The sequence below is a fragment of the Oncorhynchus tshawytscha genome, linkage group LG14 (assembly GCF_018296145.1).
Source record: "Oncorhynchus tshawytscha isolate Ot180627B linkage group LG14, Otsh_v2.0, whole genome shotgun sequence".
NCBI lineage: Eukaryota > Metazoa > Chordata > Actinopteri > Salmoniformes > Salmonidae > Oncorhynchus > Oncorhynchus tshawytscha.
The window spans coordinates 32,546,620-32,560,526 of NC_056442.1; the positions used below are offsets into that span (position 1 = coordinate 32,546,620).

A 13,907-nucleotide genomic window follows, 5' to 3' on the forward strand; every position below is an offset into this window, starting at 1 on the left:
TTAAACATGTTAAACACTATTATTGCACACAGAGTGAGTACATGCAACTTATATGACTTGTTAAGCAAAATTGTTTACTCCTGAACTTATTTAGGCTTGCCATAACAAAAGGGTTGAAGCCTTATTGACTCAAGACATCTCAAGACATCTCAGCTTTTCAATTTTAATTAATTTGTAAGCATTTCTACAAACATAATTACACGTTGATATTATGGGGTACTGTGTATAGATCAGTGACACAAAAATGTAATTTCATCCATTTAAACTTTTAAAGTGCAGGCTGTAACAGAACAAAATGTGGAAAAAGTCCAGGTGTATGAATGCTTTCTGAAGGAATGTGGAACAGATATTTATATGCAAATGTTAGAAAAATAAATGTACCCTTCTTACTGGTTATTGCACATATGATTGCTTAAATTCTTTAGGGAAAGTCTTCCCGTCAACGGATCAGTCCCGTCAACAGGGCACACGCTGCATTAATGCAGCGCCGTGTGTCACGATCACAGATTTTAGAGAAACAACAAAAAACAAACAACAACAACAAACATTGAAACAACATTTAGGGTTAGATTTTCACAGATTCCTTTCTTTCCAAATTGAAAGAGTGGAAATACAAAATCGATCTGGCATGCTATATGGACCTTTTTAGGATATGAAAAATGATTTTATCTAACAAAACGACACTTCATGTTATCTCTGGGACCCATTGGATGACAAATCAGAGCAAGATTTCAGAATGTAAGTACACATTTCACCTTCAGAGGTGAATTTATCAAACCTATCGCGGTGAAAAAAGTGTTTTGTTGTTAGGAGCTCTCCTCAAACAATAGCATGCCATTTTTTCACAGTAATAGCTACTGTAAATTGGACAGTGCAGTTATATTGATGAGAATTTAAGCTTTCAGCCAATATAAGACACTTATATGTACAAACATTTGTTGTTTCTCTAAAATCTGTGATCGTGACACACGGCGCTGCATGATTTACAACTGCCCCATTGACGGGCTGCCTATCCCTAAAAAAGGTTTACTGGCTTAAGGCTACAATAGAAGCTTCCTGAACCACACTTCACTGGAGTTGTTGGATCTTAATTTGACCAGTTTTGTCACAGGAGTAAAATTATCCTGAGGCAGGTTATTTGTTTATCCTCAAAAAATAGATAATTTCTAACAGGAAATGTATTTTTGATAGGCTACAGTAGACTATAGTTCAGGTGCAGCTTGTGGCTGCGTTTTGGATTCACTTGTACTGTATGTCGTAGTGGAGACCAATATCGATCTTGTGTTATTAAGATACATAAATCAACAGTTGTGGATTTGTATGTCTGCATTTCAGATATATATTTGTACATTTGAATGTCGCATTAGTAGGACCTACAGAAGTAGAACATTTATTGTGCCTGGTGCTTTAGCTTTTGAGCGAGAGAGAAATTTATGTAAATCACAAGGCTCATTTGAATTTCCTGTGGAGCAGGAAAATTCACAGTGACAGCGGAATTATCAAATTAAGATAAGACCCCTGTACACTAAGGTTGAATATTTTTCCAATATTTTACAAATGTTCAATGCCTAGAATAAATCACTTTTCTCCCGGGTAACCTGGTATTTGGGGCGGCAGGGTAGCCTAGTGGTTAGAGCGTTGGACTAGTAACCGGAAGGTTGCACAGTTCAAACCCCCGAGCTGACAAGGTACAAATCTGTTCTTCTGCCCCTGAACAGGCAGTTAACCCATTGTTCCTAGGCCGTCATTGAAAATAAGAATTTGTTCTTAACTGACTTGCCTAGTTAAATAAAAGGTAAAATAAAGAATCCGGAAGTGTCATTCTAAAGCCTATAAAGCATATAATTGGATTTGATTAGAGCATGAAAATTCAAGCAGGACCTGAGCCATTACATTGAAGACATTTTATGAGATCTATATATATTTTTTATTTTTACCCCTTTTTCCTCCCCAATTTTTTCCGTGGTATCCAATTGTTTTAGTAGCTACTATCTTGTCTCATCGCTACAACTCCCGTACGGGCTTGGGAGAGACGAAGGTTGAAAGTCATGCGTCCTCCGATACACAACCCAACCAGCCGTACTGCTTCTTAACACAGCTCGCATCCAACCCGGAAGCCAGCCGCACCAATGTGTCGGAGGGTACACCGTGCACCTGGCAACCTTAGTTAGCGCGCACTGCGCCCGGCCCGCCACAGGAGCGACAGAGCCTGGGCGCGAACCCAGGGACTCTGATGGCACTGCGCCACCCGGGAGGCTCTTATGAGATCTATATTAAAGACATTATGTCCCAAGCCCCAGAAAATCCCAAATGATTGTGCCGTTATCCAATACATACGGTGCATTCGGAGGGTATTCAGACCTTTTCTTTTTCCACCTTTTGTTACATTACAGCCCAATTCTAAAATGGATTCAATTGTTTTCCCCTCATTAATCTACACAATAGCCCATAATGATAAAGCAAAAACAGGTTAGTAGACATTTTTGAAAATGTATTACAAAAAAATATATATCACATTTCTAGAAGTATTCAGACCCTTTATACTCAGTACTTTGTTGAAGCACCTTTGGCAGGGATTACACCTTTGAGTGTTCTTTGGCATGACGCTACAAAGCTTGCCACACCTGTATTTGGGGAGTTTCTCAAATTCTTCTCTGCAGATCCTTTCAAGCTCTGTCAGGTTCGATGGGGAGCGTCACTGCACAGCTATTTTCAGGTCTCTCCAGAGATGTTCGATCGGGTTCAAGTCTGGGCTTTGACAGGGACACTCAAGGACATTCAGAGACTTGTCCGGAAGCATTGTCTTTCCTGTGTGCTAGACTGATTCTTTAACTCATACATTACATGTAGTCCTATGTCCAATAATGGTCCGTTATTGTCTGGTTTATGTCTGGTTCACAGAGGCTGCTGAGGGGAGGACATCTCTTAATAATGGCAATATGGCAATATTGTGAGAGAGCCCACTCCCTTGGCTGAGAAGCAACCCCACACATGAATGGTCTCAGGATGCTTTACTGTTGGCATGGCACAGGACTGATGGTAGTGCTCACCTTGTCTTCTCCGGACAAGCTTTTTTCCGGATGCCACAAACAATCAGAAAGGGGATTCACCAGAGAAAATGACTTTACCCCAGTCCTCAGCAGTTCAATCCCTGTACCTTTTGCAGAATATCAGTCTGTCCTTGATGTTTTTCCTGGAGAGAAGTGACTTCTTTGCTGCCCTTCTTGACACCAGGCCATCCTCCAAAAGTCTTCGCCTCACAGTGTGTGCAGATGCACTCACACCTGCCTGCTGCCATTCCTGAGCAAGCTCTGTACTGGTGGTGCTCCGATCCCGCAGCTAAATCAACTTTAGGAGACGGTCCTGGTGCTTGCTGGACTTTCTTGGGCGCCAATCAACTTTAGGTGAAATCTTAATGGCAGCAATATCCTTGCCTGTGAAGCCCTTTTTTGTGCAAAACAATGATGACGGCACATGTTCACTTGCAGGTAACCATGGTTGACAGAGGAAGAACAGATTCCAAGCACCACCCTCCTTTTGAAACTTCCAGTCTGTTATTCAAACTCAATCAGCATGACAGAGTGATCTCCAGCCTTGTCCTCGTCAACACTCACACCTGCGTTAACAAGAGAATCACTTTACATGATGTCAGCTTGTCCTTTCATGATAGGGCTGAAATGCAGTGGAAATGTTTGAGATTCAGTTCATTTGCGTGGCAAAGAGAGACTTTGCAATTCATCTGATCACTCTTCATAACATTCTGGAGTATATGCAAATTGCCATCATACAAACTGAGGCAGCAGACTTTGTGAAAATTCATATTTGTGTCATTCTCAAAACTTTTGGCCACGACTGTACAATGGATTTTTTGCCCAGACTTGTCAGAGTAAAGTCACTCCCCATTTGACATCAGAATAGTTTTGATCGTGTCTCATTGGTTCGTGTCTGTGAAAGATCACGTGAGTAACTAGTGTTGTTAAAATGTTGCTACAGTAATCAATCGCTGCAACACTAGTTCCTCACGTGATCCTCCACAGACACGTCATATGGGGTCTTGTTTTATACTTTGTATCACGCGCGAGTTTTACTGTACAACTCATAGAAATCATTCTAGAATAGGTCAGACGAACGCGAAGAATTTGGGAATGGTGATCCTTTGGTTTCCATGGAGAAGTTCCATGTGAGAAGTGGATCGGAGTGCACACCTTGAAAGTATCTGATTAAGTTCTCGTTTCTCAATTCATCACGCCGGTGTAACCGTTGTATAAAGTTTAGGCCTTATGTAATCCTTCGATATAAAGCAGTTGACACAATGTATCAACTATCAATAATTTGATGGTGTATCGAGTTAGCCCAAGCATCGGTAGAGAATGAACCACAGCAGAAACGTTGATACGGCGGTATGGAGCCAGGACGCTCTGTCTACCAACGTGAGCCTTACAAATGACAGCAAGCGAAAGAAAAAGAGAAAGCACAAAACAAAAGATAAAAAGAAGAGTGGTTCGACGAGAAGAGGACCGAGCTCGCCTTCAAACTCCGATGATGCAGCAGGTTGGTTTGTTTTGGTGATGCTCACAAAATCTAGTTTTAAATGCCTAGTGTGGACCTATAGTCCTACCCACAACGGGTTTACCATAACGTTATCATAGTAACCCCAACATGGATTGTTTTTGTTAAAGCTGCAGTATGTAACTTTGAGTCACCCGAACAAATTCGCATAGAAATGTGAGTTGTAGATCTGTCACTCATTGAAAGCAAGTCTGACCCCCTGATAAAATAAAAAAGCGGTAGATATGTTTTATGTGCACCATTTCTGTTTCCTGTTCTGAAGTTTCGTTTGTGCGTTTTATTTTCGGTTTTGCTTCAAACACAATATTTTTGGTTAATATTTCACAGCGGTTTAGGTGGTACAATGATTTTCAACACTATACATTTCTTGTCAAAAACGGAAATTAGGGGAACTATTAGAATTTAAGTAAAAAGGAAATGTCTGAGTTATTTCTGCATGTTGCACCTTCAATAAACAATGAATAGCTTATAGCATTATATATTTTTTGAAAAAAAAACACTGCCTGCCCCGCTAAAAAGGCACTAAATGCGAGAGTCTAAAGTGACCTGCAAGGGGAGAATGTGTTGAGTGATAGTGTTGTGAAATCAAAACACTTTGGTATCAAATTAAGATTAACCTGCACTTTGCCGGCCTGCACTCACAGCAGATAAACTCACCAACACTGAGCAGCAACAGGTCGTCAAAGGCTCCTCCTCCACACGGTCCAAACCCACCCTGAAGAGCTCCAACAGCAAAAAGACCAAGGCCAGAAGTCTGACCAGCCTCCGCAACAATAAATCCCAGCGAGAGGCAATGAAACACGAGGAAACGTTGACAGGGCCAGACGCTGGTACCCACCAAGCCCCACTGTCATGGGACCAGGCTGGCCAGAACGACCCAGCCAGGGAGAGCCTGAGGTGGGATGGAGTTTTGGAGGATCCGGTGGCCGAGGCAGAGAGGATAGAGGTGTACAAGGCCAACCGGAGGAAACGGTACCTGGCCTCACAGCAGGGGGTGATGGACTACTTGGGCTTGTTCAAGGGACACTTGGAGAGCAGTAGTGCCATTACACACAATATCTAGGTGGGGCTGTTTTCACATGAATAAATCTATAGGTTTTATGTGCAGTACCTTCTCTATCCTGCAGATGGCATAGCAGTCTCAATCTGAGATGGTGGAACATTGTAATTGCATCTTTACTCAAATAGTGGCAATTTAAAAAAAAAGGCATATCCCTAATTGATAACCAAAAGATAAAATCCTGATAAGACCATTTTGAATTTGCTTATGGCATTGGAGTACATATCAAATAATTGTAACACTTCTCAAATCTGATATAAAACAGTTGGTCTTTATTTGAAACAAACACTATAAAAACAGAGCTTTAAAAGCGAAATCATTTTACTTCAATAAGGCCCTTTGGGTATCTCAAGACAGTTCAGGTCCTCTAGATGTGTATCCTTGTAGGAACTTGAGGGAAGTTACCTGTGTTTGGTAGACTAATAGTAATCTATTAGGCTACCAAAAGGAGTTTATTAGCATCAAATAAATGCGTAACTAAATTAAACCTCTGGAAGCAACCAGAAGAGGATAGGCAAAGATTATGGACAGTCCATAAGGTGTTAGTAAGAACAAGACTGCACTATTAGGAAAATACAAAAACTTTATAACTGAAAACAATAATGACACATTTGATAATCTCTCGCTACTCATTACCAACTAATACAAACTTCTTCAATTCGCAATGGTCTGTGGGAAGAAAAATGTCCCACCTTTCAACACAGAACTTGCAACTCTTACACAATATGAAAAAAGCTGTGGCTTTCTGCTCCATGACCATACTTACAGTAGACAATGTTGGTTTAGGCAAGACTTCGATGGGGTTTGGTGTTACACCAGGATCATACATCTCTATACATGGCTCGGTGTTACACTATCCAGGAATATATATATTCTGCTTGTGGTAAGTAATATTGTGCAACAAATACACCATAATACCATGATTTGACAAGCCATTTTGAAGCCCAGTCATAGACAGTAATTTGACAACTCCCCATGTCTACAAATGTAAAAACTTACAAAAATCACATGGAAACTCCACTATTGCCTTGAATCTTATATTGTTGGATCATTGTTCAATGAGCTCCACTGCAATGGTTAGGCCTAAACACAGAATGTTGACAGTGATGGTCCAGACTACATTTCCCTAACAATCCTTCACTTCCAAATCTGGTTTCTAAGTGCCTCCATGGTGATAGTATACAGTACACCATCACCTGTCTCAGTCCACAGTTCAACACATGGTTAAAATGAATCCAACTTTGACATACCAGAGAACTCTTTACTAGCTACTAATGGATCAACACTTTGGTAGATGGCAGCCTCACTCAGATGTCCCTGCTATTTGTTTGATACTCCAGATCTAGAGATATGGCTTCCATCTTCTGCCCTCCTGGAGACTGGAAAGTATCGTAGCCCACATTTGAGTACCAATCTAAACTAATAGACTGTGTAACCTGGGTCCATGTGTGGCGTCGGCCTGGTGGATGGTTGGGCCCCACAGGGCCCTCTCCCTCAGGCTGTGCCCAGCCTTCCCCTAACCTCAATGGGGTAGCCTTCTCCGGTCAGCAGCCTCCAGCTCCACGCTCGACAAGAATCTCCTGGCTAGCCGGCGGCTGTCGTAGCTCAGCTCTGTGGTGTAGATGGTGCGAGCGTGCTTGGGGTAGACAATGGTGGTGCTCTGGAAATGCTGGGCCCGCTGGCGAGGCTGGAGGTCTAGCTGGGTCTTGTAGTGTCTCCAGGTGCTGTGAGGGACAGCCAGGAACGTCTGACTGCAGTTCTCCAGACCCAGGCCTCTGGGCTGCATGGCCACGTCGTGGATAAAGTGACACTCTGAATCATAGTGGACAGACGATGTGTATCTAGGAATGACAACGTTTGGGCAAGTGTCATTTCACTGCTTGTTCAGCTAGATATCGTTTTAGAACTGGAATGCAGCAAGTTTTCAAGCACAGCAAACCTCCAAAAAATAGACACTTGGCTACAGGAGGCCTACAGAGGCTGACAGAAGTAAAATAACTTTTTTTTAAATGCAACATTTGATCTGTGGTCCACCACATTTCTTTAAAAAAAAAGGTATTTATACCAATAGCGAGGCAGATGCAGCACACAGTGCTAAGCGAATTTCAAACCACACACAAACATTCATAGCCTACATGCAGTCATTTAAAACAGCATACCGTATTTCCTTGGACGGTAGTGGATCAAGTTCTATGCCCTCCCCGTAGGACAACGTGTGCAGCTGAGGAACAGATCCAATCGATAAAATAGGGACCTGCAAGCAGTCAGCACTCGCATAAGGAGAACATATTTGGTGGAGGTGGCAAATGTGATTGGCTTAAGTTCCTCACCCAATTTACTATTGACATGACCCAGATTCACTATGGGCCATGCAGGGAAACGTATTCAGAGGCCATTTCAGAAACAATGTTTTAACAATGCAACAACTGTCTTACAATTTCATAGCAGGATTTTATCAGTTACTGTAACAATTGTAGTAAACCGTGCGACAGCCTACGTACCAAGGATGACCCTGTCCTCTCGTCTTCAGACACCGGGCTTATGGCACCTTTATCCCCGCAATCAGTCAGCAGCCAGTGGCTCGGACTGGGGCTGGGAGGTAGTCCGGAGTCCGGGCTGTCAAGTCCCCGCTCGGCTTTGCAACTCATGTCCAATGGCTCGTCGTCACATACATTCAGCAAGTTTAGTCTGCCCACCATTGCTTTAAAAAAAAAGTCAAAAAATGACGAGCCCTACTGCGCGACGAGTTTGCAGAACTGTAGGTAAAATTGATTTCCAATTCGTAGAAGCGACTTCCCTTGAATGAAATTGATCCTTCACGTTGAGTAACTTACCAATGATCAAGCACGTTGGCAATTGGCTTGCATCAACTTCTCTTGCTTCGCAATAGGCTACGGTCTAGACAAATTGTACTGCATGCTATTTAAATCTTCCATAAGTCAACGAACATTTCTCCTCCCCAATATGTTTTTGCCCTTCCAAATAAAGAGATTCAACATAAATCGTTGGCCTTGAAGTTAATAGAATAGTGAAATCAAACTATGTGTCAAGGGCACTGAAGTATAAAAGAACACATGAGAAGGCACTGAAGATTGTCCACGCCTACCTGTCTTCAAACTTCTCTCCCTTCAAAAACGTTTCATATTTTTTTTTGCAGTAAAATAGAGAAAAGGTAACGCCTTTCAAACGCACCCTCACCTCTGATTGGAGGAAAAATGAAAGGCAACCAAACGAAACATGGGAACTCCTTTTGCCCTCACCCCCTGAAAAAAACACCCTGGTAAAAGTTCAAACTGAATTGGACCTATTCATTGGTCCGGTTCTGTTGCAAAACATTTCTTAAACGGGAGCGAACTGAACAAAACCGGTAGGGACCTATCTGAATTTGTCTAATATATATTAAAAAATGGTTTGGACTAATGATTACATCTATGGAATCGGATAGAGAGCGGTGTGTGTGTGAGATACAACATTCCTACAAGGAAAACATGATGGCAAACTTGTTGTATTCATGTTTTTGACCAGTTGCCACTACAGTAGGCATTTTTTTAATTTTTAAATGTAACCTTTAACTAGGCAAGTCAGTTAAGAACAAATTATTATTTACAATGATGGCCTACCCCTACTGACAATATAAAGTAACATGTTTTTCTTCTTCTTAACTAAAGGCATGAATGTGTACATGAAAAGCATTAATATATAAATACATACATTTATCTCTTGGGGAGAATAAGGATTTCCAAGGATGAAATCCCAAAACAATCGTTCATGCCTCAACCACAATTATTTAGAATAGATACTTAACGATAAACACATTCTTCAGACCCCATCCTTATTTTGTGCTACACCACCAAATATGAATGAACCACCTCAAATGATCACTGATCCAGAGTATTTGCTGTTACATGCAATAAGTACTTTATCCAAAGCAAGTCACAGTAGAAATAATTAGCTCAATGACAGTATGAAAAGCAACTGTGTTCAATAATATATTATTGTTCTCCACTAGCATCATTGTTCTAACTTCTCAGTTCCCTGTCTAACAGAAACTCATGTTCACTGTTATACAATGATCATTTTCTACAATGTATGTTTTTTGTTGTTGAAGATTTGTCTAAAGCTTTTTCTTTTCTGTTGTTATTCCAGGCCTCTGTTTGACACTGACAGGCCTAGATGACCTGTCAATCATAATGAGAACTTGCCAGGAGATACCAACCCTACCGTTACGCTTGAGCTGTACTGGGGTCGGATCACAATCATGGTTACACACACCGTGAAGCACCATGGTTGAACAATAAAGGAGCTGATTGGCTGACACTGTCATTCCAAACTGGGTGCAGTGGCTACTGCTAGCTAGCATGAGGATGTAAAGGGATGTTTTCTGGGAAAACTAGCGGTATTTCAATCTTACACTGTCTTAATGTAACCATGATTGCATTCCCGACCCCAGTGCAGCTCAGTGCAAACAAGCATAATGGGAGTGTCAGTACATTTTCATTGTTATTGACAGGTAATCTAGGCCTGTCAATGTCAAACAGAGGCCCGGAATAACAGAAAATTAAACAAAAGGTTTAGACAAATCTTAAAACAGAAATCAATATAATGTTGTACAATGCATCCTTGTACAACAGTGAACATGAGTTCCTCTACACTCCTCATGAGTTCCTCTGTTATAAAGTACTGCAACTCTCCCTCACTGTAATCAAATCGATTCAGACTTATATATATATATATATATACACACACACACACACACACACACTTCAGATTGACATTTATAAAACGCTCAGCAAGGAATTACATGGGGAAATAGAGCTTAAATAAATGAACATGCTTAATGTCTCACACGCATACACAGTTCCTGGCAAAGGGCCAGAGTTAAAAGGCTTTGACTGGTTCTCATTTCATGGGGGATTTTCAAAAAGCACAGAAACTGTCTCGTGGCTAATTGAGGAGATAGGAAATCCCAAGATCCTCTCTGTCCTGGACCTGGGGGCTTAACCACTGAACCTGGAGACATCAATGCATGGTGGGATGCGGTCCATCCACCTGGAGGGTGTTCTTGTTGTGAAGGGACACTGGAAACATACAAACTCCTAACTAACTGCATCCTCCCCTTGAACAGGGAACCAAGAGAAACACACAAAGGCACAGGACTGGAGAATATCATAATGTTAGCTTCAAACGCATTGAAGTTCCTTGTTCTCAGTCTGGGACTGGGAGCATAGGTGCCAAAGCGGCAGCAAATTGCTCCTAAAGCCGTTTTTAGTTAGTAGCTCAGTCTAAGTGCAAACACATTTTGTTAAAATGCATAGCGTATGTATGATATAGTCTACATTTAACATTTACAAAGCTCTGGTATTTAGTGTCATAAAAAGAGAAGCAGAAAAGATGTACACAAGTAAATGAGTAATACGTGCCAACAGCTCTGCAGCTGAGGAAATTTCTTCATAATTCGACAGTTGACTTTGAAATCATTAGGGTCATTAAATGCTCCTAACAAAAATGAGACAATCATGTCTTTACTCTGCCTGCAATTCTCCATTATGCTTGAACAGAGCAAGAAAAAGTATGAGATAAATTACTGGAATCTTTTGTGTGTGGTATGGTGATGAGTGTGTGCACGCTTATAGTCTCTTTTTGATGAGCTTCTCCAGTTTGCGTATGCGCGAGTTCTCCTGCTCGGGGGTGGGGGTGCTGAAGGAGAAAGAGGGGCCTCCGTCGGCCCCTGAGGGTGGAGTGGGTAACCTCTGTCTGAAGAGCTCCAACATGCTGCTCTGCTCACTGCGCTTCAACCCCTACACACACACACACACACACACACACACACACACACACACACGTTATTGCAAGAGGAAAAAACAAGAGAGAACAAGACAACAGAGCCAGAGGAAGTAGGCGATAACTGTTGAAAACAGGTCAGTGAGAAAGACAAAACAAGTGAACCCAACCAAAGTGGCCCTTACCTTCATATCCAGAGTTTTCTGGAAGGTCTCTGGGTTTCCATCAGCGAGGAGCTTGATGTAGTTATCCACAAACACCACAGAGGGTTCATGGGGGGCCATGACCACCTGTAGAGGGTGGGTAGTAGACATCAGTGTTGCTCATACATTCACATCTCAATACTGAAGCACAGCATGGGGTTTTTAGACCCCCCCCCCAGTTCCCAAGAGCCATGATGAGACGACCAAGATTCATAAACTATGTGCGCACGGTAAGTGCTTGTGGCCCGTAAGAACAAACGGGCCCCAGAGTCAGTCAACTATCAGACCAGACAGTGTGCAAGTGGTTAAAGCTGCAAACAAAGCCCGAACATAACACTGACTGCTTCCAAAACTACATTCTATTCGCTATATACTGCACTACTTTTGACAAGAGCCCTATGGGATTTAGTCAAAAGTAGTGCACTTTATAGGGAATAGGGTGCCATTATAGAAGCACACACTGACTGCACTGTTAGGCTATATTACTGAAAGGCTATATATTTAGGAGACCTGATCACTCTTCTTTTTACACACCAATTACTCCACGCATGGTGGATGGAAATTAGCCTCACCGGTCATTATTTGGGGCTATAATGAGAGATCGAGTGTTTGGGCAAATTGCAATGGAGATTAGTAAAAAAAGTTTTAAAAAATAAGGTAAAATACTGTAGGTTGAATTTATTTTTTGCTTTCAAGAGAGAGATAGGAAAAGCTGGATCAGATAGCATTGAGACTGATTGTAGTGGGTTGCTACAGAGCGGGCAGACAAACATGGTTGACAGATAACACTGAGAAAAATATATATTATCATTTAAATTTAAAAAAACAAAAAAATCAAATTGAATTTTTATAAATATATATTTTTTAAAATCAGGAATTGCACCCCCTCCACCCCTCCTTTTCTCTACCCAAAACATTTGCCACTCACCAACCCCTCTTGTCCTCTCTCTGTGCCTAAGGGGTGTGGGCCAGAATGTATAAAAGAGCGAAACCAAAGAGAGACGGAACATAGAACACTGGATTGTCTGGAATTCTTGAGGTTCCTTCCCCTCTGGACTGAGTGATTTACTTAGCAACTGTCCTGGAGGGAGGCCCAGGGAAAGCTGGGAGGGACTGTTGTAGTTAGCTCGTAAAAACGAAAGGGAGGGAGACTGAGTGAGAACGAAAAAAGAAAAAAAAACACCCAGGCTAGAAGTAGGTGGGGTGGAGGGGTGTTGTAGCATTTCCACTCCCCAGAAAAGAACTCTGGTGGTGGGGGAGAGAGATGGGGTTGGTGGATAGAGGGCTGGAGAGCGTGGAAAACAGCCACGTCTCATGGGCCAAGGAGGGCTGCCTGAGCCTGAGAGACAGACACAACCTACAGACAGACTCACCAGAACAGGTCTAAACTTGGGAGACCATTATACTCAAACATCCTAAACTACTTTATCAGTCATCATCACCATAACCTTTGCTTTGATCACCCATGGACATCCTACAAACATTTGACCAGGAATAGTCCATCCATACTGGCCTGAGGCCCCACACTGACCTATGTGTATGGATTGATAAGGACTAGGGCTCTGGTCAAAAGTAGTGCACTACATAGGAAATATGGTAACATGTATTTCTCTAGACTTTCAGCATCTGTAGGCCCTGCCAGGCCCAACAAAAAACAATTACCTAACAGGCACATAGGTACCACAACTTCCAGGGCTGAACTGCTCACCAGATCGAAGAAAACAATTCTATACGCCTTGTTTGTCGGTTCAAGGCCTTACAACACACACACACACACACAGGAGAAATGGGCGGCAGACAAAGGGGAATGTACAGTACCAGTCAAAAGTTGCCCCCTACCCATTCAAGGGTTTTTCTTCATTTTTCCTATTTTCTACATTGTAGAATAGTGAAGACATCAAAACTAGACAGGTGTGTGCCTTTCCAAATCATGTCCAATCAATTGAATTTACCACAGGTGGACTCCAATCAAGTTGTAAAACATCTCAAGGATGATCATTGGAAACAGGATGCACCTGAGCTCAATTTCAAGCCTCATAGAAAAAGGTTTAAATACTTATGTAAATAAGGTATATGTTTATTATTTTGTATAAATGTGCTAAAATGGTCCAAAACCTGTTTTCATTGTAATTATGGGGTATTGTGTATAGATTTCTGAGGATTTTTATTTATTTAATCAATTTTAGAATAAGGCTGTAACGTAAGGCTGTAATACTTTCCGAAGCCACTGTATGTGGGAACTCATTCAAACGGTTGGAAAAGCATTCCAGGTGACTATCTTATGAAGCTGGTTG

General features: G+C 41.8%; 3 protein-coding genes across 4 annotated transcripts in view; 1 reads left to right on the forward strand and 2 right to left on the reverse strand.

Annotated features, from left to right (window-relative positions):
* Positions 1 to 3,990: 3,990 nt before the first annotated feature.
* On the forward strand, positions 3,991 to 5,670 carry lg14h17orf97 (linkage group 14 C17orf97 homolog). Its single transcript, XM_024445041.1, has 2 exons — positions 3,991 to 4,551; positions 5,214 to 5,670. The coding sequence occupies exons 1-2, from the start codon at positions 4,371 to 4,373 to the stop codon at positions 5,630 to 5,632; spliced, it is 600 nt and encodes a 199-aa protein (XP_024300809.1). The 5' UTR covers positions 3,991 to 4,370; the 3' UTR covers positions 5,633 to 5,670.
* Positions 5,671 to 5,881: 211 nt separating this feature from the next.
* Positions 5,882 to 8,773, reverse strand: LOC112267034 (refilin-B). Of its 2 annotated transcripts, XM_024445040.2 has the most exons (4): positions 8,464 to 8,772; positions 8,131 to 8,330; positions 7,789 to 7,883; positions 5,882 to 7,470 (listed from the first exon to the last, which is right to left on the reverse strand). In XM_024445040.2, exons 2-4 carry the CDS (start codon positions 8,326 to 8,328, stop codon positions 7,152 to 7,154), a joined length of 612 nt encoding a protein of 203 aa, XP_024300808.1. In that variant the 5' UTR covers positions 8,329 to 8,330; positions 8,464 to 8,772; the 3' UTR covers positions 5,882 to 7,151. The 2 variants fall into 2 exon arrangements, with proteins under 2 accessions (XP_024300808.1, XP_024300807.1); XM_024445039.2 differs by having other exon boundaries at positions 8,131 to 8,773.
* Positions 8,774 to 10,171: 1,398 nt separating this feature from the next.
* Positions 10,172 to 13,907, reverse strand: part of LOC112267033 (VPS53 subunit of GARP complex) — a 31,753-nt gene continuing 28,017 nt past the window's right edge. The window contains exons 21-22 of the mRNA XM_024445038.2: positions 11,596 to 11,700; positions 10,172 to 11,427 (exon numbers count right to left, since the gene is read on the reverse strand). Coding sequence (XP_024300806.1) covers positions 11,257 to 11,427; positions 11,596 to 11,700 — 276 coding nt within the window. The 3' untranslated portion in view covers positions 10,172 to 11,256. The remainder of the gene's footprint in view (positions 11,428 to 11,595; positions 11,701 to 13,907) is intronic.